Source organism: Sus scrofa, chromosome 2 (assembly GCF_054392235.1).
Source record: "Sus scrofa isolate SSC_HxYL_T2T_F1_AM1 chromosome 2, Sscrofa_HxYL_maternal_Yorkshire_Landrace_v2.0, whole genome shotgun sequence".
NCBI lineage: Eukaryota > Metazoa > Chordata > Mammalia > Artiodactyla > Suidae > Sus > Sus scrofa.
Window position 1 is genome coordinate 8,980,227 of NC_139384.1, and position 27,255 is coordinate 9,007,481.

At 51.2% G+C, this 27,255-nt stretch overlaps 3 protein-coding genes and 1 long non-coding RNA gene across 11 annotated transcripts; 1 reads left to right on the plus strand and 3 right to left on the minus strand.

Annotated features, from left to right (window-relative positions):
• Positions 1–280: 280 nt before the first annotated feature.
• TMEM179B (transmembrane protein 179B) lies at positions 281–2,512 on the minus strand. Of its 2 annotated transcripts, XM_013994201.2 has the most exons (5): positions 2,388–2,512; positions 1,319–1,506; positions 1,105–1,236; positions 846–924; positions 281–630 (listed from the first exon to the last, which is right to left on the minus strand). In XM_013994201.2, exons 1-5 carry the CDS (start codon positions 2,481–2,483, stop codon positions 469–471), a joined length of 657 nt encoding a protein of 218 aa, XP_013849655.1. In that variant the 5' UTR covers positions 2,484–2,512; the 3' UTR covers positions 281–468. The 2 variants fall into 2 exon arrangements, with proteins under 2 accessions (XP_013849655.1, XP_084867023.1); XM_085010897.1 differs by lacking the exon at positions 1,319–1,506 and having other exon boundaries at positions 2,353–2,512.
• A 61-nt stretch (positions 2,513–2,573) lies between these two features.
• Positions 2,574–16,582, minus strand: TAF6L (TATA-box binding protein associated factor 6 like). Of its 7 annotated transcripts, none has more exons than XM_085010868.1 (12): positions 16,480–16,582; positions 15,711–15,770; positions 13,162–13,321; positions 12,721–12,807; positions 11,403–11,553; positions 11,243–11,293; positions 10,599–10,693; positions 7,636–7,710; positions 7,283–7,503; positions 6,787–6,919; positions 3,761–3,889; positions 2,574–3,389 (listed from the first exon to the last, which is right to left on the minus strand). In XM_085010868.1, the coding sequence occupies exons 2-12, from the start codon at positions 15,716–15,718 to the stop codon at positions 2,619–2,621; spliced, it is 1,881 nt and encodes a 626-aa protein (XP_084866994.1). In that variant the 5' UTR covers positions 15,719–15,770; positions 16,480–16,582; the 3' UTR covers positions 2,574–2,618. The 7 variants fall into 7 exon arrangements, with proteins under 7 accessions (XP_084866994.1, XP_084866991.1, XP_084866995.1 ...); XM_085010865.1 differs by having other exon boundaries at positions 10,506–10,693; XM_085010869.1 differs by having other exon boundaries at positions 13,162–13,849; positions 15,306–15,770.
• LOC146405077 (uncharacterized) lies at positions 2,584–12,626 on the plus strand. The gene is made up of 2 exons (XR_014836903.1): positions 2,584–3,401; positions 10,271–12,626. It is a non-coding gene; the product is annotated as an uncharacterized LOC146405077 (long non-coding RNA).
• Positions 16,583–20,845: 4,263 nt separating the features above from the next.
• Positions 20,846–25,041, minus strand: POLR2G (RNA polymerase II subunit G). The gene is made up of 8 exons (XM_013994203.3): positions 24,935–25,041; positions 24,714–24,823; positions 23,196–23,355; positions 22,487–22,537; positions 21,700–21,765; positions 21,513–21,584; positions 21,285–21,318; positions 20,846–21,066 (listed from the first exon to the last, which is right to left on the minus strand). Exons 1-8 carry the CDS (start codon positions 24,944–24,946, stop codon positions 21,053–21,055), a joined length of 519 nt encoding a protein of 172 aa, XP_013849657.1. The 5' UTR covers positions 24,947–25,041; the 3' UTR covers positions 20,846–21,052.
• Between the last annotated feature and the right edge of the window lie 2,214 nt (positions 25,042–27,255).

Here is a 27,255-nt window from a genome sequence, read left to right on the forward strand (position 1 = left end):
CCAGGCTAGGAGGTCAAATCAGAGCTACAGCTGCCAGCATACACCACAGCCACACCAGATCTGAGCTGTGTCTTCAACCAACACCACAGCTCACAGCAACACTGGGTCATTAACCCACTGGGCAAGGCCAGGGATGGAACCTGCATCCTCGTGGATACTAGTCAGATTCCTTTCTGCTAAGCCAGGATGGGAACTCCCTGACCCATGTCTGTTTAGCCTTCACTCCTGACTCCCGTCCATCTACCTATGGTGGTTTAACACAAAAAACTCAGTACAGAGATGAAGGAAGAAAATAATATAATATTTTGGTACAAAAACAGCTAGAGGAAGAGAGTGCCTCTCATCCTGCTTCCCTCCTAGAGGGAAAACTAAGGCTCCTGGCATAAACAGGGCCATGTGGGGGCAAGAGGATTTTTGCAGGCACTTGGGCATGGAGTCTTTGGCTGCAGGAAATACTTTGGGTAGTCTTCAGGAATGGGAAAGGCGGGGCCCAACAAGAACGTCTGTCTCAGACCTCCACTCAGGGTCACCTCTCTCCAGAGGCCAGTTTGGGGTGGCTTCAGACTTCCGCTGCACGACTTGGAGCACCAAGATCATACACCACAATACCAGATTCACCCAAGAGGAGGTCTGTGGGAGACACGAACAGGAGTGAGAGGAGTGGGACCATTGCAAATCCAGTTGCACCCACAGACCACTCCTAGCTATTCACTGTCAGGCTGACAGCTCTTCTCAGCCTCTCACTGGGGAGCACTCCTGCAACTACAGATTGTATTATATGATTCATTATATGAATCTGTGTATCCCCCAGTCTCCACCCAGTCTTTCATATCCCAGGACCTCACTTCAGCATTGTGTAGGTTGGAGTAAAACTGCAGAGCGGTTCCAGGGGGTATCCATGGAGTTCTCTGAGCATCAGAGCAGCTGTGAGGTCAAAGAGACAGTTATGAGAAGGAGGGGGAGGGGATATACCCCCAAACACCAATGTGCTCAAGTGTCCTTGGAGATGAGAAGTGATGGGGATATGAAAGGGAGGAGTATAGAATCCCCTCTGCAGAGAAAAGGTAGTCAGCCCCAACCAGGATTCCCTCCCTCTCCAGTTACCTAGTTATGTTCAGGGAGACGATGGATTTGCAGAGGGAACTGGTGCCAAATCGGAGGATACAGGCAGACACTAAAACCAGGAAGATGGCTACAGCTGAGATGGCCAATACAATGCAGAGCCCCGTACGGCCTCTATGAGGAGGGAGAGAATAAGCCTTGTGGTTGAGGTGGGACTCTTCCCACCTCAGCCCCCGCCTTCAGAGTGGGCAGTCACCTTTGGGAGTTCTCGATGCAGCTGCAGTAGACCCAGAAGAGCAGAAGCAGGAGACAGTAGAGGGCCAGTAGGCCAGAAGCCCCAGCCACAAAGTAGCAGAGGGATGGGGCCGAGGGTCGGGACAGGGCCAAGGAGGAGTCATTCAGGGTGGCCACACCATACAGGGGACAGCTGCCCCTGAAGGAGCCCTGTGGAAAGAAGCTGCTGAGTCCTAGCTTTTAGGCTAATGCCTCTGAATGCAGGCTTCTGGCAGGTGTTGGAAATATCCTAGCCCAGGGCCTTCCTAGGAAGTTATTTATGCCCTATCAGTTTCTGGGCCAGGAGATTAAAGAGTCGGCTAGGGAAATCAAACCTGCAGTAGCCAGAAGGATCAGGAAATATGCAGTGGCTATAAAATACAGTTGAGTTTCAGAAATGCTTCAGAAGTTCCAGTCTCTCCTCGTACGGAAATCCTGGAGTAGAACCAGACTTGTGTAACCTTCAACTATCTCCAGTGTTTTCCAACCTGCAAAATAGGCGTAATAGCGCCTACTCGTAGGGTTTAAACGAGTGTTTGGTAACACGATTGCCGGACTGGGGTAAAGACTCAACGTAAACTACTGATTGGCTTCTGCTACTATTTTGTCATTTAACAAGGGGTGTTGCAGCCATTTGGCAGTTTGATCATCTCTGCTATACTGTGCTTTATTTCTTGGCGTAGCTCAGCACAATACTGTCTCATTAAAAGGGGGCCTGGGCCCCCTTGTTTCATAGCTAGGCTGAAGTAATGCAGAGGCAGCCACCAGGCCGGGCTATATCTGATCCTGTTAGACACGCCTGAGGACTCGTTCCACGGGCGAAGGAATGCCTCCGAAGCATGACCTGGGCGGACTGGGCCACAGAGCGCGACTAGCACCGATACATCATCGCCGCCGCCGCCGCCGCCGCCGCCCGACCTCACCCGGCCCACTGGCTCCGGGAAGCAGCGCGCCAGAACGCCGCTGCCCGGACAGCAGCTGTCTCTCCGTGTTAGGCTCGACCGGCCCCCCGCTTACCCGACCCGACGGCCGGCCCCGTCCCACAGCCGCACCTGGGTCCGGGTCAGCGCCACGGCCGCCACGGCTCCGCACAGGAAAGTAGCAGCAAAGAGCAGAAGCTCGAAGCGCTGCAACCAGAGCAGCGCCATGGCGCCCTCGCCCCCAGGAAGCGCCGCCTAAAGAGCCAACTGCCCAAACCCCGTCTCATCCGGCGCGACCCACGAGCGCGGAGACGTCACTTCCGGGCGCGGGATTTATTCACAGAGGGGAGGTCGAGCGCCGCCTCAAAGCGGCAGGTACAAGGAGTAGTCCGAGAGCGCCCACCGGCGGGCAGGGCGGCTGGTGCGGCCGATCATGGGCAGCTTCTGCACGTAGCGGGAGGCCGGGCTGGGCCCATAGGGCGCGGGGAAGGCGGTCTGGAAGAGGCGCCCGCGGCATCGCCTCCCGGCCTGCCGCCCAGCGATGATGAAACGGAAGTGAGGAGCGCCACGCGGGGCGAAACGGCTCTTCTGGAAGACGTCCCGGGTGCCGGTCCCCGGGCCCTGCTGTCGGGGCGCTCCCCGCGCCCGGTGCACGCGCGGCAGCGGCCTGCTCTCAGCGGCGGCAGGGGCAGAGGCTGATGCGGGGCCGCTACCCCGGGGGCTCTCGTCGCCCTGCGGGCTAACCATGGCATTGGCCGTCAGCTGCGGCATCTTACGCACCGAGTCCGGGGCTGCCGCCGGCTCCTTCTTGTCTCCGGGTGGCCGCGGGGCCGTGGGCGCGGCCTGACCCGTGCCAAAGCGGGTGGCCAAGCTGTCACCGAAGAAGGCATAGAGCTCCCGGTAGATGTCCGCCAGGGTCACCGAAGGGGAAGGATCCTCCGGCCCCGCGCCTCCAGGCGGCAGTGGGAGACCAGACCCAAAGCCTGGCTCTGCGCTGCCCCCGGAAGGAGACTCCTGCAGGAGAAGACTGTCCCAGGGCAGGTCGTCCGAGCGCCGGCACCCCCTGGTGCCTGGCCCACCCTTGTTGGGCTCTGCTGCCTGGGCCTTCATCTTCAGCAGTCGCTCCACTGCCACCTGTAAGAGCAGGTGAGACCGTTGTGGCTCAGCGCGTTACAAACCAGACTAGTAACTACGAGGATTTCGATTTGATCCTTGGCCTCGCTCGGTGGGTTAAGGATTTTGGTCACAGATGCCACTCGGATCCAGCATTGCTGTGGCTGTGGCATAGGCTGGAAGCTGCAGCCCCTAGCCTGGGAACTTCCATATGCCAAAGGTGCGACCCTAAAAAAAAAACCAAAAAAAAAAAAAAAAAAAAAACAAAAACAAAAACAAAAACCCAGAGAGACTAGGATGAACCTGGGCCCATCAAGTAATCAAGTATTACAAAAAAGCCAGCAGAACTGCTGAGCTTATGCAGGGAGAGGCTGGAAGGGACTGGCACTCACCAGAATGGCTCCATAGACTTTGTGCCCATCTGCTTTAACCTGGGCATTAGATACCGAATAATCATCTAGCACAGCCTGCAGATTTGTCCAGTAAGTGGAAAGGTGAGGGTACAGGACTCGCTCTACAGCCTGGAAGGGAGAAAAGAATGTGGTGAGGGCCTCGTTTTTATTTTTTGCCTCTTAAGAGCCATTTCCCCTGAAAGATCTACCTTTTTCTTTTTTTCTGCCACACTCATGGCATGCTGAAGTTCCCAGAGCCAGGAATTGAACCCTCGCCACAGCAGCAACCTCAGCCACTGCAGTGACAACACTGGATATTTAACCTGCTGAGCTACATGGGAAGTCCTAAAAGACCTACTTTTTTTTTTTTTTTTTGGCTTTTTAGGGCCGCACCCCACGACACATGGAGGTTCCCAGACTAGGAGTCTAATCAGAGCTGCAGCCACCAGCCTATACCACAGCCACAGCAATCCGAGATCCCAGCCACGTCTTCGACCCACACGACTCACGGCAACACCAGATTCTTAACCCACTGAGTGAGGCCAGGGATCGAACCCGTAACCTCACGGTTCCTAGTTGGATTAGTATCTGCTGTGCCATGACAGGAACTCCAAAGACCTACTTTTATCTCTGGTACTGAGCAGGGCTCAATCCTTCTAAATTCCCCATTTGGCATATTCAACCAAAATTTACTTCGAACCTCCTGAATGCCCAAGCCTTAGTTAAGCCCTAGGAATAAGATCTGGTACAAGGACAGACAGACAATGTGAAGTGACCTCACTGTCAGTGACATACGAGCCAAGGGCTAAGAGGGTATAAGTAATGCCTGCTGCTAACAGAGAAATTTAGCTCGCCAGCTGCTACACCCTACAGTCAACTATTGTCCTGACTTAGATGTAACCTGGAACTCAGTTCAAACCACCTGCATGAAAACAAACTACTGATCAGACTCCTGGACTCTGATTATATAATTTTAAGTCTTGTGAATATTTTGGGGGGAAGCAATTAAGACTTCACAGAGCAGGTGACATTTGTGATGGGCTTGAATGGATAAGTTATTTGGTTAGCCACAGACCAAGGATTTGAAACTTTTTTTTTTTCTTTTTTTTTTCTTTTTTGTCTTTTTGCTATTTCTTGGGCCGCTCCTGCAGCATATGGAGGTTCCCAGGCTAGGGGTCGAATTGGAGCTGTAGCTGCCAGCCTACGCCAGAGCCACAGCAACTCGGGACCCAAGCCTCATCTGCAACCTACACCACAGCTCATGGCAACGCCGGATCGTTAACCCACTAAGCAAGGGCAGGGACCGAACCTGCAACCTCATGGTTCCTAGTCGGATTCATTAACCACTGCGCCACGACGGGAACTCCCTGAAACATTTTTTTTTTTCTGTTTTTTTTAGGGCCGCATCTATGGCACATGGCAGGCTAGGGGTCAAACTGGAGATGCAGCTGCCAGCCTATGCCACAGCCACAGCCACACCGGATCCGAGCTGCGTCTGCAACCTACACCACAGCTCATGGCAACACCGGATCCTTAACCCACTAAGCAAGGCCAGCAATCAAACTGGCATCCTCATGGATACTAGTGGGTTTGTTACCACTGAGCCACAACAGGAACTCCCAGGATTTGAAATTTTGGACAAAATTGACAGGTTCCTAGGTTCCTAGGAAAACCTTTCCTAGGAACCAGGAAACTTTATGCTGACTCAAGAAATATGAAAACTCATGTAATTCTATAACTGTAGTAGTTAAAAATATAACACAAGGAGTTCCCTTTGTGCCTCAGCAGTTAACGAACCTGACCAGGATCTATGAGGATGCAAGTTCAATCCCTGGCCTCCCTCAGTGGGCTAAGGATCCAGTGTTGCCTTCAGTTGCGGTGTAGGTTGCAGACATGGCTGGGATCTGGTGTGGCTGTGGCGTAGGTTGGCGGCTACAGTTGCAATTCAACCCCTAGCCTGGGAACCTCCATGTGATGTGGGTCTGGCCCTAAAAAGACAAACAAACAAAAAACAACAACCCCACAGTTTAAAATAATACAGCAGCTGAATGAATACACAAGTCAATTGTGTTTTCACACACCAGTAAGAAGTTAATACCATGAAAAAAAGATACCATTACAACATAATCAAAGAAGCAAAAACCTAGGAATAAATCAATAAAATATTTGTAGGTTCTCTTCAGGGAAAATTATGAAAGGATCCTGAAAAACAGTGAAAGACCCAAAAAAGTGGAAAGATATGAAGACTTAATGCCATTAATGATGTTAATTTTCTCCAAAACTGACCTAATAGGTTCCATATAATTCCATTAAAAATCTCAATAGCAGCAGTAAGAATTTATTCCAGGAAAGTAAGAGTGTTTCAGCAGAAAAATCCATTCATATAGCCTGTCATGTAAACAGAACTAAACTACATACTCATTTGATAGGCTCCACAGATGCTAAAAAGGTATCTGGCAAAGCTCAATATCTACCCATGTTTAAAATACCCCATAGGGGAGTTCCCACCGTGGCGCAGTGGAAACGAATCCGACTAGGAACCATGAGGTTGTGGGTTCAATCCCTGGCCTCACTCAGTGAATTAAGGATCCAGCGTTGCCATAAGCTCTGGTGTAGGTCAAAGACATGGCTTGGATCTGGTGTTGCTGTGGCTCTGGCGTAGACTGATGGCTACAGCTCTGACTGGACCCATAGCCTGGGAACCTCCATATGCCATGCGTGTGGCCCTAAAAAGACAAAAAAAAAAAAAAATACTCCATATAAGAGGAATTGAAGGCTGATTCCTTGACATGACAAAAAAGAATGGATGAGAATATATGAAATGGGGGTATATTAATATCTGCCATGCAAGACTTTTGAAAGATAAGATATTTACATGTGGCAAGTCAGGGAATCACTGAGCCTGGCCCAAGGCAAGAACTCGGTAAACAGCAGCAACAAGCATATACCACTTTTATGATAAAAGACACACAAACACTATTTAACTACAATGAGAACTCTTAGGTGAAAAAGGCCAGGATCCTCACCTTCCAGCCGAGAGCATGCAGCCCCACCACAGCCCCGTAGTGAGAGCAGAGAGGCCTCACAGGGTCCGCCAAGACTTTCTGCAGGGAGAGTAGGATCTGCTGATAGAGCCCACTTACAAGGTCCCCATGAGTCCTGTAGGAGCAACATTCAGTTAGCGGAGTGAGGCACGGCGCTGCCCCCTGGACTCAAGTCCCAGCACACCAAGAAAACAGCACCTGCCTGGCTCGCTGGGGTACGTGAACAAGGCAGCTGGGTGACCGGCCCAGGACCTGAGGGCCGACAGACCAAACCCCTGGCACATGTGGCACCCAGGTGCAGAATCCCAGTGTGTCTGTCACAGCACACCAACTGGGAAGCTTGAAGTGAAGAGGCTCAAGAGGCTCCCAACCTCTCAACACATGGCCTCAAAGCGAGAAGTTTCACCCCATCTTCTACCCCAACCCACTCAGCTCTACAGCGACCCCACCCTTTGATCAGTGCGAAGCCAATGGCTACCAGAAGATGTGGCTGAGCAGGAGAGCAGCACCATCACGCAGAGTCCAGTGGTCATTCAGGGGGTTGATGGAGGCGGCCAGGGGCTCCAGGACACAGTAGAGGACACTGCCCACCAGGGAGCGAACATAGGGCCCCAGGCAGAGGTGTGGGTTCCGAACCAGGCTCCGTGCCACTTGCAAGAGCCGGTGCAGCTGCTCCAGGTCGTGGCTCACAGACTTCACCTGTTGGTAGAAGAGGGGCGCGTAGGGGGACACGAGGGCGATGTTCTGATGACACCTGCTGTGAGCCCTGCGGGCTGCTGCAGCATCTCCTCCCCACAAAACATCCTCCCCTGCCCCAGCCTGGTCACTTACCCCGCTGACCACATAAACAAAGTAAGGCAGGAGGGCTGCAATCTTGGAGTTAGTCTGAAGGTCCTGTAGAGCAATCTGGAAAGGAAGGGACCACACTGCACTGCATCTACTAGCCCCAGGTATAAACAGATCTTTTTTTTTTTTTTTTTCTTCCCATGGCATATGGAAGTTCCCAGGCTAGGGGTGGAATCAGAGCTGTAGCTGCTGGCCTACATCCCAGCCACAGGCAACGCCAGATTCTTAACCCACTGAGCAAGGCCAGGGATCAAGCCCGTGCCTCATGGATAGGCATGGTTCATGAACCCCTGGAGCCACACAACGGGAACTCCATAAACTGACTTTTTAAAAGACCAAACTTAGCACTTATATACAACATTTTAAATGTTCATACTCTTTGACTCAGTAATTCTACAAATTTAACCCACTATAAAAGATAGCCACTTACACACATACCCATGCACCGCACTACCTGTGATAAGAATGAATACAACCTAAATGCCCAACATATTTTTAACTGAGAGAAGCAGTTATTCAAAAACCAGATGTTAATACAATACCACTTTGGCTGATAGTAAACTACAGTTTATACACAGAAAATAAGAGTAGATGGTTCTACAGAATTTTACTTCCTACTTTGTATGTTTAATATATTACAGTACTTCTATAATAAACATATGCCCATATTACTTTTTTTTAATGGCCACACCTGCAGCATATGCAAATTCCCAGGGCTATGGATTGAATCTGAGCCACAGCTGCAGCAATGCCAGATCCTTTAACCCATTGCCAGGTTGAGGATCAAAGACAGGCCTCTGCAGCAACCTGAGCTGCTACAGTCGGATTCTTTTTTTTTTTTTTTTTTTGTCCTTTTGTCTTTTCAGGGCTGCACTCGCAGCATATGGAGGTTCCCAGGCTAGGGGTCGAATCAGAGCTACAGCTGCCGGCCTATGCCAGAGCCAATCAGCTTGGGATCCGAGCCGCGTCTGTGACCTACACCACAGCTCAGAGCAACGCCAGATCCTTAACCCACTGAGCAAAGCCAGGGATCGAACCCACAACCTTGTGGTTCCTAGTCGGATTCGTTTCCGCTGCACCACGACAGGAACTCCTATAGTCGGACTCAATCCACTGTGCCACAGTGGGAACTCCATGCTGATATTACTTTTTTTTGTCTTTTTATGGCCACACCTGTGGCATATGGAGGTTCCCAGGCTAGGGGTTGAATTGGAGCTGCAGCCACTGGCCTACGCCACAGCCAGAGCAACACCAGATCCGCACCGTGTCTGCGACCTACACCACACCTCACGGCGCCAAGCGAGGCCATGGATCAAACCTGCATCCTCACGGATACTAGTCAGATTCATTTCTGCTGAGCCACGATGGGAACTCCTCGATGTTACTCTTAGAAGCAAAAAACCAGAGTAGGTAAATGAGTAAACCATCTTGGCCCTGAACCTCCATCCGCTGTGCCCTCCAACTTCTCTGGAGAAAGATCCCAAGTTCATGAAGTTCCCACTGTGGTGCAGTGGGTTAAGAATCAGACTGCAGTAGCTTGGGTCACTGTGGAAGCGTGGGGTTGCTCCCCAGCCAGGTGCAGCGGGTTAAAGGCTCTGGCATTGCCGCAGCTGTGACATAAACTGCAGCCTGGATTCAATCCCTGGCCCAGGAACTTCCATGGGCCACAGGTGTGGTCATTTAAAAAAAATAATAATAAAAAAAAAAAGATCCCAGAGTTCCCGTCATGGCTCAGTGGAAACGAATATGACTAGTATTCCTGAGGACACAGGTTCAATCCCTGGCCTCACTCACAGGATAAGAATCTGGCATTGCTGGAGTTCCCATTGTGGCGCAGTGGTTAACGAATCCTACTAGGAACCATGAGGTTGTGGGTTCGATCCCTGGTCTTGCTCAGTGGGTTAAGGATCCGGCATTGCTGTGAGCTGTGGTGTAGGTTGCAGATGCAGCTCAGATCCCGCATTGCTGTGGCCCCTGCGTAGGCCGGTGGCTACAGCTCCGATTCGACCCCTAACCTGGGAACCTCCATATGCGCGGGAGCAGCCCAAGAAATGGCCAAAAGAATCTGGCATTGCCGTGAGCTGTGGTGTTGATCGCAGTTGCGGCTTGGATCTGACATTGCTATGGCTGTGGGGTTACAGCTCTGATTCGACCCCTAGCCTGGGAACCTCCATCTGCTGTAGGTGCAGCCCTATAAAGACTAAAACAACAACAACAAAAAGATCCCAAGTTCAGGTTTTGGGAAAGCAGACAAGGGCTGGTGAGGAAGGAGCTTGGCTTCCAGGCCCCTGTGTCAGGCCACCTGCACTGTCTGGGGATCAGCAGCCGAGTTTCTATGGTGGGAACATACGGTAGCAACATTCCTAGCTTTGCAAGGGAAGTAAAAGCAACAGCCATATACGTGAGGATGGGAAGATGTAAAACCCTCAAAAAGAGACGCCACGTGGTCGAGCAGACCACCAAACTAGCCCTCAGCTGACAGCAGACAAAGAGACCTGACACGGACACTGTCCAGCGGGCCCGGCACAGCCCAAGAGGCTAAAGCAGCAGGCCTGGTCCGAAGCCCATCTGGGCACCCTCACCTGCCTCCCGCTACTTCCTCTTCTCCTTTCCCTCTCAGGTCCAGGCAAATAAAAGCTGCAACGTGGATGCCCCACGTGGCCCCAGGTCCATAACAGCCCCAGGGTGGGCTCGGGATTAGGATGTGGGGAGACGGACCACCTGAGCCCCCGACAGGGCCCTGGCTGAGCTGCCCATCCCCTAAGGAACCAGAGCAGGAAGGGGAGTCAGCGTAAGAGGAGGCCCAGCCTCGGCAACCGTGCCGGGCTCGTGCTCGCAGAGCAGCTTCTGCCCACCTCCTCAGTCAGCCTGCAGAGGACCGGAAGCAGGCATCTCGAGGGATCCCACGGGATTCGCAAGCTGGACTGTGTGCCCATCCACTCACGCACCTTCATCAGCTGTGGATCATCCCCCAGCACAGCCCGAGTCACTTGCTGATAGTACTTGAGAAGGTCATCGGTCAGCGAGGACACAGCACTGGGCACTGCAAGAGGGTGGGCAGGGGGTGGGCAGGGTGGAGAGCCCCGCCCTCACCAGGCCTCCCCTCCTGCCCCTCAACAGCCACCATCCCCACCACCCCCGCAGGGAGCCTGTTCAGACAGGACTCCTAGAGCACGAGCCGCCCCTCTGAGCAGCCTGCTCGGCCCTGTCCTTGCAAGCGCTCCACACTGCTGCTCGCGAAGCTGCCTCCCACCTATCCTCCGCCCAGCGGACTCCTGCTTAGTCCCCAGGTTCCAAGGTCATAAGCCTCAGGCTCTGTGAAGCTCAGGCAACCCTGGAAGTGTGACACCTCCCGGACCCCAGCTTGCTGCCCAGGCTAGCGTCTGACACGGCATCATGACTGGTTACAGGCCTGGGATCCCATCTCCACATCCGAGGCCCCCGGGGCAGGGACCAGTGCCCACTCGGGACAGGCACCATCGGGCACCGGCAAAGAGTCATCAGATGAAGACTCCGAGGTGTGGAGGCAGCACCCTCAGCTCCTGAGGGAGGAAGGTCCAAGCAGAGGGCCCATTCCCCACACTCCCCTCACCTGATCCTTGAGGGGCCAGGTTCCCTTTGCCATCCAGGTAGGAGACATGGACTAGAAGCAGAGCAGAGAGATGGGTCAGCCTGGGGTTCTGCCCCCTCCACCAGCCAGTCCATCACCTCTCCTGACAACCCAGCTCCCACCCCCATCCCCGGGCAGTCACCTCTCACAGCCGTCTCGGCACAGCCTTTGGGGATGTTGGTGGCCAAGGCCAGATCCACCAGGTTCACCTCTCGGTCCTCAGGGAAGTAGAGCTCGCCCTCTCTGGCGGGGCGCAGGGGCAGGGCCTCCTGGGATCCGTAGCCACACACAGCCTGAGGAAGAGAGGGGTGGGAGCAGCCTGAGCCCAGGGACCCGGGCCCAGAGCCGTTGTTTGCAGCAAGTCCATAGGTCCCGAGAAGAGGGGGCTGCCCGGGGCTCCCGGCCTGTCACTGGGACCTTGGCTGGGGCAGCGCTCCAGAGCTCGCTGAGTCAAGGAGTAGAATACGGTCCCTCCTCACTGATCTGTGGGGACTCTGAGCCCCAACCCCCAGGCTGCTGGTCCTCCTCACACCTGCCCAACTTTGAAAATACTTCTCTACTGGCAGTTGCCATCGTGGCTCAGCGGTAATGAACCCGACTAGTATCCATGAGGACGCAGATTTGATCCCTGGCCTCAGTCCATTGGTTAAGGATCTGGCATTGCCGTGAGCTGTGGTGTAGGTCGAAGAGGCAGTTTGGATCTGGCGTTGCTGTGGCTGTGGTGTAGGTCAGCAGCTGCAGCTATGATTCGACCCCTAGCCTGGGAACCTCCATATACAGAGAGTACAGCCCTAAAAAGACAAAAAAAAAAAAAAAAAAAAAAAAAAAAGGAAAATAAAGAAAAAAATACTCCTCTCCTCTAAATGTGACCTTCTTCCCTGGACCCCCTGCCTCAGAACAACCACACAGGACATTCTCCACCCACACGTGTGCTCGGGTTTCTCCCTCACCCAGAACGCCCTCATTTTTTTTTTTAATTTTTTTGGCCACACCTATATCATGTGGAAGTTCCTGGGCCAGGGATCAAACCTGCGCCATAGCAAGCTAGTCTGAATCTAACCTGAGCCTCCCGTTAAGGCTCAGCTCAAGTCCCGTCTCTTTCAAGAAGCCTCCCCTAGGAGTTCCCATTGTGGCTTAGTGGTTAACAAATCCAACTAGGAACCATGAGGTTGTGGGTTCTATCCCTGGCCTTGCTCAGTGGGTTAAGGATCCGGCGTTGCTGTGAGCTGTGGTGTAGGTCACAGACACGGCTCAGATCTGGCATTGCTGTGGCTCTGGCGTAGGCCGGCGGCAACAGCTCCAATTGGACCCCTAGCCTGGGAACCTCCATATGCAGCAGGTGCAGCCCTGGAAAAGGCAAAAAGCCTCCCCTAATATCCTGGCCTCCATGGCCACCCCCTCTCTCTGAACTCTTGGGCCTTGGGGCTGGGCCCTGCCCGTGCAGCCTGCACCCCACTCACCTCCACACTGCTCCACCTGAGGGCCCTGTTGAAATCCTCGACGGTCAGCTTCCGCCGCTTGGTGTGTTTCATGAACTGAGAGCTATTCTGGGAGGAGAGGAACAGAGTCAGGGGACAGGGAGTAGGGGACAAACAACTCCCAATGTCACATTCCCTCTCGGACTCAGTTTCTCCCATGTAGGATGTGACTCTGAACCTACTTGGCCGGCCCAGCGGGGCTGCAGTGAGGAACCCACGAGATGATGCCCGGCAGGCACTTTGTTCGCTGGAAGCCCAGCTGGCTAGAGGGGGCTCGGGAAAGGGCAGGGACCACCTCCACTGCAGTCCCTCAAAGCAAGGAGTGAGTGCCTGATGTATACGTGTTGAATGACCCCTCTGGGAGGGGGCAGTCAAAGGAAGGGACAAGGAGAGTTGGGGGTACTGGGAGGCAGGAGAGTGTACCTGGGTGGCCTCCCTGAGACGGTAGCACACGTCCTCTGCCAGCAGGGCCGCCACCTCATCGCTCAACTCCAGGCCTGTGCTCTCCGCCATGAGCCGGACGGACTCCCGAGGGATCTCCACAAACCGCCGCTCTTCTCGCTCCGACATGGCCCCGATGGAGCTGGGAGTTGGGAGGAGAGTTTGACCAGCCAGCCAGTCTCCCTCAGAGCCCAGGAGCCTGACTCAAAGTCCTTTACACCAATCTTGCTGCTCTGGCTCCAGAATCCCGAACCGGGAGCCACAAAGCCTCTGAGCATCCGGCTGTGGGCACTGAGGCTCACAGCAATAAACAGACTTGAGCTGGGCCTGGAGACCGACAACAGTGATGCCCGAGAAAGTACCTGGCCTTGGGGTTCACAGAACTGGGACCCAGCCCTGCTCCACCACTTCCTCCATGAATCTGGCTGATACCTTCGTCAGTCTGGGTCCTGGTATAACAGTGGCAATAAGCCCTGCCCTCCCTAATTCATGAAATGAGATAATAAGATATGACATTCAGGAGCCAGAACACTACACAAATGGAAAAATGTCACCATCATTAATTACAAACAAAAATGCCATGTTTCCTTCTCCTTTTTTTTTTTTTTTTTTTTTTTGCTTTTTAGGGCCATACCCATGGCATATGGAAGTTCCCAGGCCAGGGGTTGAACTGGGGGTTGCAGCTGCCGGCCTACACCGCAGCCACAGAGATGCTGGATCAAAGCCGTGTCTGCGACCTACACTACAGGTCATGACAACACTGGATCCATAACCCACTGAGCAAGGCTAGGGATCAAACCCACGTCCCCATGGATACTAGTCGGATTCTTAATCCACTGAGCCATAGCAGGGACTCCCATGTTTTCTTCTTTCTGATGCTTGCTATAACCACTACGTACTAAACACTGATGAAAACAAGATTTTACCCTGACAGTCCCTTGCTCAAAAGTCTTCAATACTTCTCCACAACTCATAAAAGGAAAGCCTCAACTCCCTGGCTTGACATTCTGTGTTAGGTCCCAAATCCGCACAGCCGGGGAGTTCCCACTGTGGCTCAGCAGGTTACAAACCTGACTAGTATCCATGAGGACACAAGTTTAATCCCTGCAGTGTAGGTTGCAGACTCGGCTCAGATCTGGTGTTGCTGTGGCTGTGGTGTAGGCCGGCAGCTGCAGTTCCAATTTGACTCCTAGCCTGGGAACTTCTGCATGCTACAGGTGCAGCCCTAAAAAGCAAAAAATAAAAAAAGTCTTCAGTACTTCTCCACAACTCATAAAAGCAAAGTCTCAACTCCCTGGCTTGACATTCTGTGTTTGGTCCCAACTCCTCAGAGCTGTTCAAACTGATCCTCCCTCCCAGTAAGGCCAGCCTCGTGTCTCCCAGCCTACCTCGTACCCCACCGCCAGTGCTCGGGCTGATCTGTCTCCCTCTCTCCACCAAGCACCCACCCCTCATCTTTCCCAAGGCAAATCCAGTCTCTCCTTTGAGGTCTTCCTGTCCCATATGCCATCTGAGACCATCAGGCTTTTAGTCGCTGGGCTTTTTGCCCATGTGTCTGGTCTTCCCCAGTTTGGCTTCAAGGCCTGAAAGCAGGAACCTGCTCTTCCGTTCACAGGATATGGCAGAATAAGAACCCAACAAAAACAGCAGCTGCTGACCGACTCCAGCCACACATACACAGCACAACCAGAAGGCTGGCCCTCATGGGCCAAAGTCAGACACCAGCACCACAGGCAGCAAGGCCTAGTTTCACGGTCACCCTCCTGGGCGCTGCCCCACCACTCTTCTCCAGCAGAGCTCCCTGGGTCACCAGTGACCTCCAGGTCCCTAAATCCAGCAGGCACCCTATTTGGCCTCTCCACAGCATTTCTCCCAATGACTCCCCATTGCCTTTGGAATAAAAATAAACCTGCACCATGGCTCCAAGGCCCCACATGCACCTACGTGTGCAGACATCTCTTTCCAGTCTCTCACGTGTTCTGCATTCCCTTGGCCTCTTTCCATTTCCTCAAAAACACCTTATTTCAGGACATTCATACATTCTGTTTCCTCTCCTTTTTTGTTTCTGTTTTGCTTTTTAGGGCTGCACCTGTGGCATATGGAAGTTCCCAGGCTAGGGGCTGAACCAGAGCTTCAGCTGCCAGCCTACACCACAACTACAGCAACACCAGATCTGAGCCATGTCTGCAACCCACACCACAGCTCACGGCAATGCCGGATCCTTAACCCACTGACCAAGGCCAAGGATTGAACCCTATCCAGATCCTTCTTAACCTGCTGAGCCAGGACAAAAACTGTTTCTGCTCCTTGAAACACTTTCCTCCTCTACCCTGCAATGTTTGTCCAGTGATCTCAGTTCAAATGTCACTTGCCCAGGGAAGTCTTCTCAGACCCACACAATGTGCTGGTACCTTGCCTTCAAAAGCAGTTATCAGTTTGTAATTATATATTTGCATAATTTTTTGATTAACATCTATCTCCCCACTGGATGGTAAGTTCCATAATGGCAAAAATCATGCCTGTTGGCTCACCTTTGCATCCCCAGCGTCAGGCACGGTGTCAGCACATAACACGCCCTCAATAAACACTTGCTGAAAAAAATGAAGAACAGCGATTTTTTTCTAAGCACATACTATGCCTGAGACATTGAGCTAAGTGTTTTATATGGCTTACACCTCATTTCGTCCACATTAACAATGAGATAGGTATTACATAAGTACTGTCTATTTTACAGCCAAGGAAATCAAAACTCAGGTTAAAAGTTACATGATTTTCCCAAGATCATGGATAGAGAGCAGGAACTCAACTCTCGTTATTAATCATGAGGAGCAGCGGGCTGTGTGGGAACAAGGCCTGGATTCCCAGCCCGGAGCCTTGGCGTTGCAGACCCGCCAATGGATAACTGTAAAGTCTCTTTCTCCATCTGTAAAATGGGAGCAAGAATGCCCCCGGAAGGCGCTACGGGAGTTTCCTTATTATACGCCCACATTATAACCCACAAAGTCTGGGCTCTGACCTAGGTCTCCCGCTCCTCATCCTCCTCTCCTCCACATCCTCAGCCACTGGACACACTGGTAAAGAGGCGTGGGAACTGACCTCCACCGGTGTCCGAAATGCGCATCCTCCCACCCACTCTCGCCGAATCCCTGGTCTAGAGGTGGTGGGGTAGGGAGGAGGAGGTCAGAGGTTACCGAACTTGGGTCACGTGGTCAATGAAGGGGGCGGGCCCCCAGTGGAGCGGGCTTCCAGGCCGGTGAGCGCGCGGACCGCGGGGGGACCGAGTTCAGAAGGCCTGCTCACCTGAGGGCTTCGGCACGGGCGAAAGCGGATATCGAGACGACACTGGCAGTGGCTGCGGCCCCGACTCACCCTGGTCTCACTAATTCCCTCGCTCGGAACCCAGGCCCCGCCCTCCCCGAACACAGCCAATCCACGAGCGCTTCGAGAAGTTCCCGCCCTCCGAGAGGCTTCCCGCCACGCGATTGGCCGCTGTGATGGCTGTGGTAAAGACTCTGGGCGCCAGGGGTCACGTGACACTGAAGAGTAGCGCTTCTTAAAGCAACAGCTAATGGGAGTTTCGAGGGGTGTGCGTTTTACCAAGCGTGTTCTCAAGGAAAACGTCCCCATTCCCTTGTCTGCGCCTGAGTTTCCGAGCATTTGTATTTATGCGAATGCTTTGAGGCTTTAGACCCTGGCGCCTGCCTTAGTTTTCCTTCCGGCTTGATGGGGCTCAACTTACCTGTCAAACAAACCTTGCTACTTCCCCTTCCCGAAGGATGGATGGGGCTCTTGGTAGATATTCTTTGCAGGCAGAAGGGTCTTCTGATTGGGGCAAACACCTGGTGCAAGATCCAGCCTCCAGGACACCATATCTCGTATCCTCGTTTCAGTTCAATAAGCCAAATGCAAACCCTTACCTACCTCGCAGACTTCTTGACCATTTTACACGCACACTTTCCCGAACTTTGTCAATTCCCAGTTGAAAAGCAGTGGGCTTAGTGAAGAATGGTATTTGGAGTCACACCGACAGGGGCTCATTCTCTGAGTCTGCTTTTGAGCAAATTACCTAATTACATTTCCCCCCATCTACGAAATGGAGTAATAATACCCACCACATAGGGCTGTTACAGACGAAAGGAGATAATGTAGGTTTACACTTGGTAGTTGAACTTTCGCTGACATATCGAGAGGCCGTGGATTAATTCCTTTGTTGATTCCGGTGGGACTGTTTACAATGGGGTATTTATCATAGAGAGGTTTCTGCAGGGGAGCATGAATGTACACATCCTTGCCCTTCCTCCCTCTCAGGGATAGATAGATGCTGCTGCTGCCTCTAGAAAAGATCCTCTGAGACCCAAGCCGAGAAAGCCAGATGGACAGGATGGGAGTTGCCATAGCAACACCACTTAAGAAGAATGTGACCCCATGGAGTCCCTTCCAGTCCTATTCGGAATGAAGTGAGGAAGGGAGTTCCCATCATGGCTCAGCTAGTTAAGAATCCGACTAGTAACCATGAGAATGCGCGTTCCATCCCTGGCCTCACTCCCTGGATTAATGATCCAGCATTGCCGCAAGCTGCGCCATAGTGCACAGATGCAGCTCAGATCCAGTGTTGCTGTGGCTGTGGCATAAGCTGACAGCTGCAGCTCTGATTTGACACCTAGCCTGGGAACTTCCGTATGCCATGGGTGTGGCCCTAAAAAGGAAAAATAAAATAAAATGTAAAAATAATTTTAAATAGAGAGGAAGGCCTGGAGGTGGAGGATGCAGTGAAGCTGCATCCAAGCTGTCTTGGGGCTATTTGCCCCCAGCTTGAATCAAGGCAGGGGCCAAGGAAAGCAGTAATGAGGAACACATGGCCACAGATGGGAGAAAGGTGGCTCCCACTCGCTCCCCAGCCACCCAATGCCTGGCAAGAAGAGCTTGATGGTTTTGGAATTATTATTTTTTTTTTTTTAACGGTGTAAAGGATATAGGATACCAGGCACGTACTCCTGTTACTTTTTTTTTTTTGTCTTTTGTCTTTTTTTGTTGTTGTTGTTGTTGTTATTGTTGCTATTTCTTGGGCCGCTCCCGCGGCACATGGAGGTTCCCAGGCTAGGGGTCGAATCGGAGCTGTAGCCACCGGCCTACGCCAGAGCCACAGCAACTCGGGATCTGAGCCGCGTCTGCAACCTACACCACAGCTCACGGCTACACCACAGCTCACGGCAACGCCGGATCGTTAACCCACTGAGCAAGGGCAGGGATCGAACCCGCAACCTCATGGTTCCTAGTCGGATTCGTTAACCACTGCGCCACGACGGGAACTCCTCCTGTTACTTTTAAGCCTGTGACCTCTATATGAGGGCGTAACTTTCAGACTTCACCGGTACCAAAACTTAAAAGATAGCAGAGTCCTGGAGACCAGCTCCAGGCCATCCCCACTCAGTTCCCCATGCAGTGCCAGCCTTCCCAGTGTCACATCCCACTTCCTCACCAGCAGTTCCATGAGCTGCTTCTCTATCCATCAGTCTCTTTCTTTCAGGCTTAGTATTACTTCCGGGATATCCAAGACATAATTTACGGATGCATGGTGATTCCATTTGAGAACTTGGGGTGTTTACTCTGAGACACGTGTGTTTAGGGCCCAGGGAATAGCCTCACAACCTGTGTAATCAACTCAGTGTCGTGAAGTTGGGCCACAATTTGAACATTGTTTCTGTGGGAAAATTCATTGCAAATCCAGCACAGAAATTTTCCTGGATTCAATATACCTGGGAAACCCAGCACAGTGCTGTGAGCTAGAGATACAAAAATGAAAGGTATGCATGTGAATCTATAATTACCTCAATAAAATAACTGAAATTCTATATAATAAAAAAGTGAAAGGGGGTGTTCCCATCATGGCTCAGCAGAAATGAATCTGACTAGTATCTATGAGGATGCAGTTTCGATCCCTGGCCTCGCTCAGTGGGTTAAGGATCTGGTGTTGCCATGAGCTGTGGTGTAGGTTGCAGAGGAGGCTAGGATCTGGCATTGCTGTGGCTGTGGTGTAGGCCAGCGGCTACAGCTCTGACGTGACCCCTAGCCTGGGAACCTCCATATGCCGTGAGTGCAGCCCTAAAAAGACAAAAAAAAAAAAGAAAGAAAAGGGAGACAATGACAAAATAATGTTTTGTGACACACTAAAGAGGAATGAATGGAAGAGCCTATGTCTGCCCAGGAGTGGTGAGGTGAGAGGAAAGGGAAATACACTCAAATGCCTTTTCCTTACCAGGTATTAGGTACTATTCTGGATGCTTCATATCAGGTTTTCCAGAACTTGGCACTACTGACATTTGGGGACAGATGATTATTTGTGTGGGGGGCTGTCCGTGGAATCTACCTGTCTTCGTATGGGTTAGCAGCATCCTTGGAATCGACCCCCTAGATACCAACAGCATCCCCCACCCAGCTGAGACAACCAAAGGTGTCATTGCCAAATGTCCGCTGGAGGCCAAATGCAACCCAGTTGATAATCATGACTTTATATGCCTCATAGAACAACAAATAATTACAGTTAACAGCTGAGCACCTATCATGGGCCAGGCTCTTTGCCAGCTACTTGCACATATGATCTCCGATATGAGCAGCAACCGTCCACAGAGGGTGCTATGACCATTTGACAATGAGGAAACATAAAGTCACCCAGCTAGGACCGAAACCCAACTCTCTATCAACGCAATACCATACTGTCTACTACACAGCTCTGCTTCCCAAAGAAGTCAAGGAAAGTGGCAAAAAAAGGGGGGAAAAACAGTTGACTCAGATTTGATAGATGAATAGGCAGCAATCAGATACGTTGGGAAAGGGCATCCCAAGGTAGACAGGGAGTATTGCAAAGGCACAGCGCAAAGGAGGGAAGCATGTCTGTTTAACCTCCACATTTCATGTATTTGTGTTGTGTTACCTTAATGGATCATGAGCCCTTTCACATCTGTAGTTCAGTTTAGTATAGAGGCTCGTTAAGGCATCAGGCCAAGCAAAGAGGGGCTGGCAAGCAACTGGCCCTCCAGCTGTTAGGTTTTTTGGTTTTAATTTTTTTTTTAGGTTTTTTTTTTGTTTTTTTTTTAGCCACACTTGTGGCATGCAGAAGTTTCTGGGCCAGGGATGGAACTCAAGTCACAGCAATGACTATTAACCACTAGGCCATCGGGGAACTCCCTTCAGCCTTTTTAAAAAGGAGTCCCTTTTGTGGCTCAGCAGGTTAAGAACCGACTGGTATCTAGAAGGATGCGGGTTTGATCCCTGGCCTTGAACCCTCAGTGGGTTAAAGATCAGGTGTTGCCGTGAGCTGTGGTGCAGGATGCAGACGCGGCTCCCATCCTGTGTTGCCGTGGACATGGCGTAGGCCAACAGCTGCAGCTCCGACTCGTCCCTCTAGCCTCCCTTTTCTTTTTTTTTTTTTTGTCTTTTTAGGGCTGCACTCACAGCATATGGAGGTTCCCAGGCTAGGGGTCACATGAGAGCTGTAGCCGCTGGCCTACACCACAGCCACAGCAATGCCAGATCCTAGCCTCCTCTGCAACCTACACCACAGCTCATGGCAACACCAGATCCTTACATACGCCACAGGTGCAACCCTTAAAAAAAGAAAAAAAAAAAAAAGACTTGTTCTTATCAAAGAAAGGAGATGACACTTCCATGAGAATCAAGGACTTTTTATGGTTACGAAATACAGTCAAAAATCCGGGAGTGGCTGCTAAGCCACAAGAAGCACCCAATGTCTTCTGAGGACAAGGAACCTACCTTGCCTCCCCCACAGCACCAAGACTGGGCCTCTGGACAACATGGGAAGTGTGGCAGTCACACCTCCTCGATAAGGACCAAACAAAGTAGGAAAGCCTGGTGCTCAGCTCACAAGCCCTGCGAGAACAGGAAACGCGCACTGGTTAGACCCAGAGCTTGGGACAGCCCTAACCGTGGACTTCCCATCCCAAGGGGCACATCCTAGATCTTCCGAGCAGACAACCAGAGAGTTTCTTTCATCGGTGACTCCAGAATTAAATCCCAAGTCCACCCCCTGCCCCCACACACCCTCCTCAGGGCAACAACTGTGGCATGATGCATGAGCAGGCACTCACCCAAGTAATCATCCATCAGGGAGCCAATAGCAAACTGCAGGAGGAAAAGTAAAAAGGAGATGAAGCCAAAGTGAGCAGGAACTGTCCTCTAACCCTTAGCCCCAGGCCTCTGCCCACCCATCTCTTCTGCCCGGCAGAAGAGCACAAAACGCCAAGGAATTCTGGGTAGAAAGAAATCAACAGCTCTGCCTGGTACTGGCGGGGGGTGGGGGGGAGCCAGAGACTCACGATGTCATTCTTGTCCACACGGGTCCCAACAATCTTCAGGCGAATCTCATCATCCTGCTGAATCACAATGTCCTGGGGAGGAGGGACGGGAGATTCAGACCCACCTGCCCCCGTCCCCCAGCAAATACTCTTCCCTGGAGTGGCTCCTTCCCTCGCCCCTCTCACTGACTTCCTCCTACTCACTCACCTCATCCATTGTCTTGTAACATGGTGGGTTGGAATTAGGATCAAATTCCATCTCTGATGGGATGGACTGAAAGGAAGGTGACATTGGGTTAGCACTTTTTTTTTTTTTTTTTTTGCTTTTTAGGGCCGAATCTGTGGCATATGAAGTTCCCAGGCTAAGCGTCGAAACAGAGCTGCAGACATACTCCAGAGCCACGGCAACTCGGGTTCTGAGCCACATCTGCAACCTACGCCACAGCTCATGGCAATGCAGGATCCTTAACCCACTGAGCGAGGCCAGGGATTAAACCCACATCCTCATGGATACTAGTCAGGTTCGTAACCCACTTGCCACAACAGGAACTCCCAGCACTTTATTTTTATTTATTTCCTTATGTTGGCCATGCCCACAGCATGTGGAAGTTTCCAGGCCAGAGATCCAACCTGTGCTACAGCTATAACTGAAGCCACAGCAGTGATAACGCTGGATAACCCTGTGTGCCATGAGGGAACTCCTGGGTCAGCACATTAAAAGGACGCTTCAAGAGATGGTCACGGGGAGTTCCCACTGTGGTGCAGTGGGTTAAGGATCCAGGATTATCTCTGCAGCAGCTCAAGTCTCTGCTGGGATGCAGGTTCAATCCCCAGCCCAGCACAATGGATTAAGGGTCCAGCATTGCCACAGCTGTGGCTCCAATTCAATCCTTGACCTGGAAACTTCCACGTGCTCCAGGTGCAGCCCAAAAAAGAAAGAGACGGTCAGGAATGAATGTCTCCTCCTTAGCCCCACCTAGCCCGCCTGGACTTACATGTCGAGAGATGAAGCAGGACATGGGCCCAATTTCTGTGAAGAGTCCGACCTAAAAGGGAAATGAATGACCTAGTTTTTTCTTTTGTCCCCATTGTCTGCTGAGCATCCCGTCTTTATCTGCATCCTAATAATAGTCTTCATGTTTTGAAACCACTCTGAAATTTGGCATTTGTTTTCATTTTTCTCTCCTTTTTCTTTTTTTTTTTTTTATTTTCCCACTGTACAGCAAGGGGGTCAGGTTATCCTTACATGTATACATTACAATTATATTTTTTCCCCCATCTCTCCTTTTTCAAACTTTCACTTTATGTTAACAGAGTGTAGTAGTCAACACCTGAGGCCTCGAACCTGTCTGTCTGGAATCTGAACACTTGTCGGCCACATGACCTTGGCCAGCAGTCTTCTCCAAGCTTCAGTCCGGAGGTAAAAGCACTCGCCTCACAGTCATTGTGAGGCTTTGCACTTCACCTGGTGCACAGGATCTATTCAATCAATGGAAGCTACTGCTCTTTTGACTCTTAATGTTGACTTACATTTTACACCTGCCTGAGTGAGGCAGGACAAGATTCCCATGCCATCTGGCAGGTAAGGACACCTGAAGCACAAAGAGGTGATTTGGCCAAAGACACAGAGTTAGCAAGTAAGAGTTGGGGCCCATCCCAGATTTTCTCAGGACTTCCCATTACCTGCCCTGTGGATGGACTTACCTTGTTGACTTGAGTGACAACAGCATCCACGACCTCCCCTTTAAAGGGCCGGAAAACGATGGCCTTGTACTTAACTGGATAAAGGACAAAGCCTCGGCCTGGCTGGATCACACCAGCACCGATATTGTCAATGGTGGTGACAGCAATTACAAAGCCATACCTGCAGGGAGGATGAGAAAGAGAAAGGTGTGGAAGAGCCTCTAAAACCATCTGCCACAAGAGGAGTTCTGGTTGTGGCTCAGCAGAAACGAATCTAACTGGTATCCATGAGGACACAGGTTCAATCCCTGGCCTCACTCAGTGGGTTCAGGACGCCGGCATTGCTGTGAGCTGTGGTGTAGGTTGCAGATGTGGCTCAAATCCGGCGCTGCTGTGGCTGTGACATAGGCCAGCCGCTACAGTGCCGATTCCTCCCCAGCCTGCGAACCTCCTATGACACAGGTGCAGCCCCCCAAAAAAAGACAAAAAAAAATCTGCCACAAGAGTCACCGAGCCTGGGGGTTAAAGGGCATCACAAAGGGCAAGTAGATGGCACTCCTGGTCCCAGAGAACTTAATGATCAAGAGAGAAGACAGGGCAATGACCAGCATCTACAAAGCCAAATGCTGATCTCATAAGTTCACAATAAGTGTCCAAAAGGGCTGCAGTCCTTGAGCCAAGAGACCTCAATCTCTTTTTAAAATTTATTTGGCCTGTGGCATTCAGAAATTCCCAGGCCAAGCATAGAACCCACGCCACAACAATGACAATGCCAGATACTTAACCTACTGAGCCCAGGTACTTCCACATGCCAAGGGTGCAGCAAAAGAAGAAAAAAAAAAAAAAAACATACATATATATATATGAAATGCATATCCCCAGGCCTGTCCCCAGAGATATGGGGATGCTGTAAGGATGACATGAGGCTCAGGAACCTGTATGTTCAAAAGACACCCCCAGTTGCTCTGATGCTGGAGCCCCAAGTACTCCATGGCCCTGCTCATCCTGGTTTGTCTACATCACCAGATGAGAGGTCCCTCTGTGCAGAGCAAAGAGACGGTCAAACGTCAGTGCTCTTCCTTCCTCCCCCTAACTCTCAATCTGCTTTATCCTGGTCACTCCCTCATTCAACACACTTTTAGTGAAGCCCAATGTGCCATGACAGGTCCCTGGGCGTGGGGGATAAAGAAAACCAGCAAAATCCAAAGAGACTATGAGCTCGAGCTGGCCGCTTCTGTCTTTCTCACTGCATTGTTCCCAGGGCCCAACACAGAGCCTGGCACACAGCTGGAGATTTGGAAATGTTTGTAAAGTAAATGAATGACCAATCTTGGCTGAGGGAAGTTAGTCCCGTTATCCAGCTTCGCAGAGGGCATCATGGGAACCCGAAGCAGGAAGCAAATGACTGCCTGGGCCGTCTGGGTGGGTGAGAGGGCTCTCCAGGGTAGACAGCACAAACTTTCAGGAGTTGAGGAGGGGATGAAGGCACCGGGCGCCGAGGGCGCACTGCTCAGGCAGCACGGAGAGCGGGACACTCACTTGCCGGTGCAGGTCCCCTCCACTTCAGTGAAGAGCTTTTGTTTCACGGTGTTAAGAAGGTTGGGGCCGAAGTAGCGCGGATGCAGCAGGATCTCGTGCTCCAGGGAGATCTGCGGAGAACGTGGGATGGAGACCAGGCAAGAAGCGGCCCCCTACTCCCGGCCTTCCGCTTCGCTCCTCCTCTCGACCCTACCCTTGCCGCCACCCCGGGCCCTGCTCACATGGTAGAACATCTTCCCGGAGGAGGCTGGACAGCAGCCAGGCCGAGAGCAGCCAGGCTTAAAACAGCGACAGCAGCAGCAGCAAAACCCCCGGCAGGACCGGAAGTACACCAACCTCCCCAATCCCGCTTCCGGGCCTGCCCCAGAGAGGTGGGCGGGAACACGTCTCGTCTGCGGACTTGATTGGGCCCCGTTTTCGTGGGCGGGGAAATCCACGAAGCTCCTCCCCCTTCGTCCAGTCCACCCTCTGTAAAAGCACAGGACGCTCACAAATTAGCAAGGCCAGGTCTAGACAAGAAGTTCAAACGGTGGATTTAATTAATGAGAGACGTCATAAATAAAGCGCTTTAGCAGAATATATTCATTCAGCAAACAGTTGAAGACTGCTTTCACAGAGTAAGCATAATAACTATCTGTTCTTATCTGGAGAGAACGGAGGCCAGGACCACAGCAGCCCTGACCCCTCTCCTTCCCTCTTTTTGAAGCCAGCCTCCCTGCAAGAGCAAACTTACCTGCTGACAGTGGTGTGCTGGAGCCCCTGCAAAAGCCAACTGTTACTATTTCAGGAATTTTGCAAGCTAATTCTTAAACACAGCCATTATTAAAATGTAATTGTCTTAAAATTAAATGAATATTTGAAAAAAAAAAAAAGGCAGCGGTGCAGATGAAACAAGTTTGGCAATGACTTTTTTTTTTTTTTTTTTTTTTTTTTGGTCTTTTTAGGCCTGCACCCGTGGCATATGAAGGTTTCCAGGCCAGAGGTCGAATCAGAGCTGTAGCCATGGAACTGCGTGTGCCACAGCCACAGCAATCCCACATCCGAGCCCCCTCTGCTAGCTACACCACAGCTCAGGGCAATGCGGATTCTTAACACATTGAGCGAGACCAGGGATCAAACCTGAGTCCTCATGGATGCTTAGATGCGTTTCTGCTGAGCCAGGAGGGGAACTCCAGGCGATGTATTAATGATTGTTGAAGCCAGATGATGGATAAACTGTGGCTTTTTATATGTTTCCTTCTACTTTTGTATGTTTAAAATTGATCATAATAGAGAGTTTCCATCGTGGCTCAGTGGTAACAAATCTGACTGGTATCCATGAGGACTCTGGTTAGATCCCTGTCCTCAATCAGTGGGTAAGGATCCGGCGTTACTGTGAGCTGTGGTGTAGCTTGTAGACGCCGCTCAGATCTGTTGTTGCTGTGGCTGTGGTGTAGGCCGACAGCTACAGCTTCAGTTGGACCCTGGCCTGGGGACATCCATATGCTGCAGGTGCAGCCCTTAAAAAAAAAAAAAGTTCAGGAGTTCCCGTCGTGGCGCAGTGGTTAACGAATCCGACTAGGAACCATGAGGTTGCGGGTTCGGTCCCTGCCCTTGCTCAGTGGGTTAACGATCCGGCGTTGCCGTGAGCTGTGGTGTAGGTTGCAGACGCGGCTCGGATCTCGGATCCCGCATTGCTGTGGCTCTGGCGTAGGCCTGTGGCTACAGCTCCGATTCAACCCCTAGCCTGGGAACCTCCATATGCCGCAGGAGCGGCCCAAGAAATAGCAACAACAACAACAACAACAACAAAAGACAAAAAAAAAAAAAAAGTTCATAATAATAGAATTAAAAATAATAAATAGGAGTTCCCGTCGTGGCTCAGCGGTTAACAAATCCGACTAAGAACCATGAGCTTGCGGGTTCGATCCCTGGCCTTGCTCAGTGGGTTAAGGATCTGGTATTGCCTTGAGTGGTGGTGTAGGTCAAAGACACAGCTCCGATCTGGTGTTGCTGTGGCTGTGGCGTAGGCCAGCAGCAACAGCTCTGATTAGACCCCTAGACTGGGAACCTCCACATGCCTTGGGAGTGGCCCTAGAAAAGGCAAAAAGACAATAAAATAGAATAAATAAAATAAAATAAAATAAAATAAATAAATAGATTTGTCTATAATAAAAAGTCAGAAACCAACAGAGGTAACTGTTACATTGTGATTTACAATTTAAAAAAACTATTTTAAACACAAAGAAAGGTATATCCAATTTTTATTAATGGAAAATCAGTTTCTTCTTATTCTTTTTAAATAAATATTACATGATTTAAGTTTGAAAAAAAAAAACTATATATTTGGTCTTCTTCCCTATTCCTGGCACAGAGCTCCTAAAACCCTTGGAATTGCTTAAGTGATAAGTTTGAAAAAGGTGTCTTCTTTTTTTTTCTTTGGTTACTGCACCCACAGGGTGCAGAAGTTCCCAGCACTGAAAGATTGACCCCGAGCCACAGCAGTGACAATGCCAGATCCTTAACCTACTGAGCCACCAGGGAACTTCCCTTGATATTCATA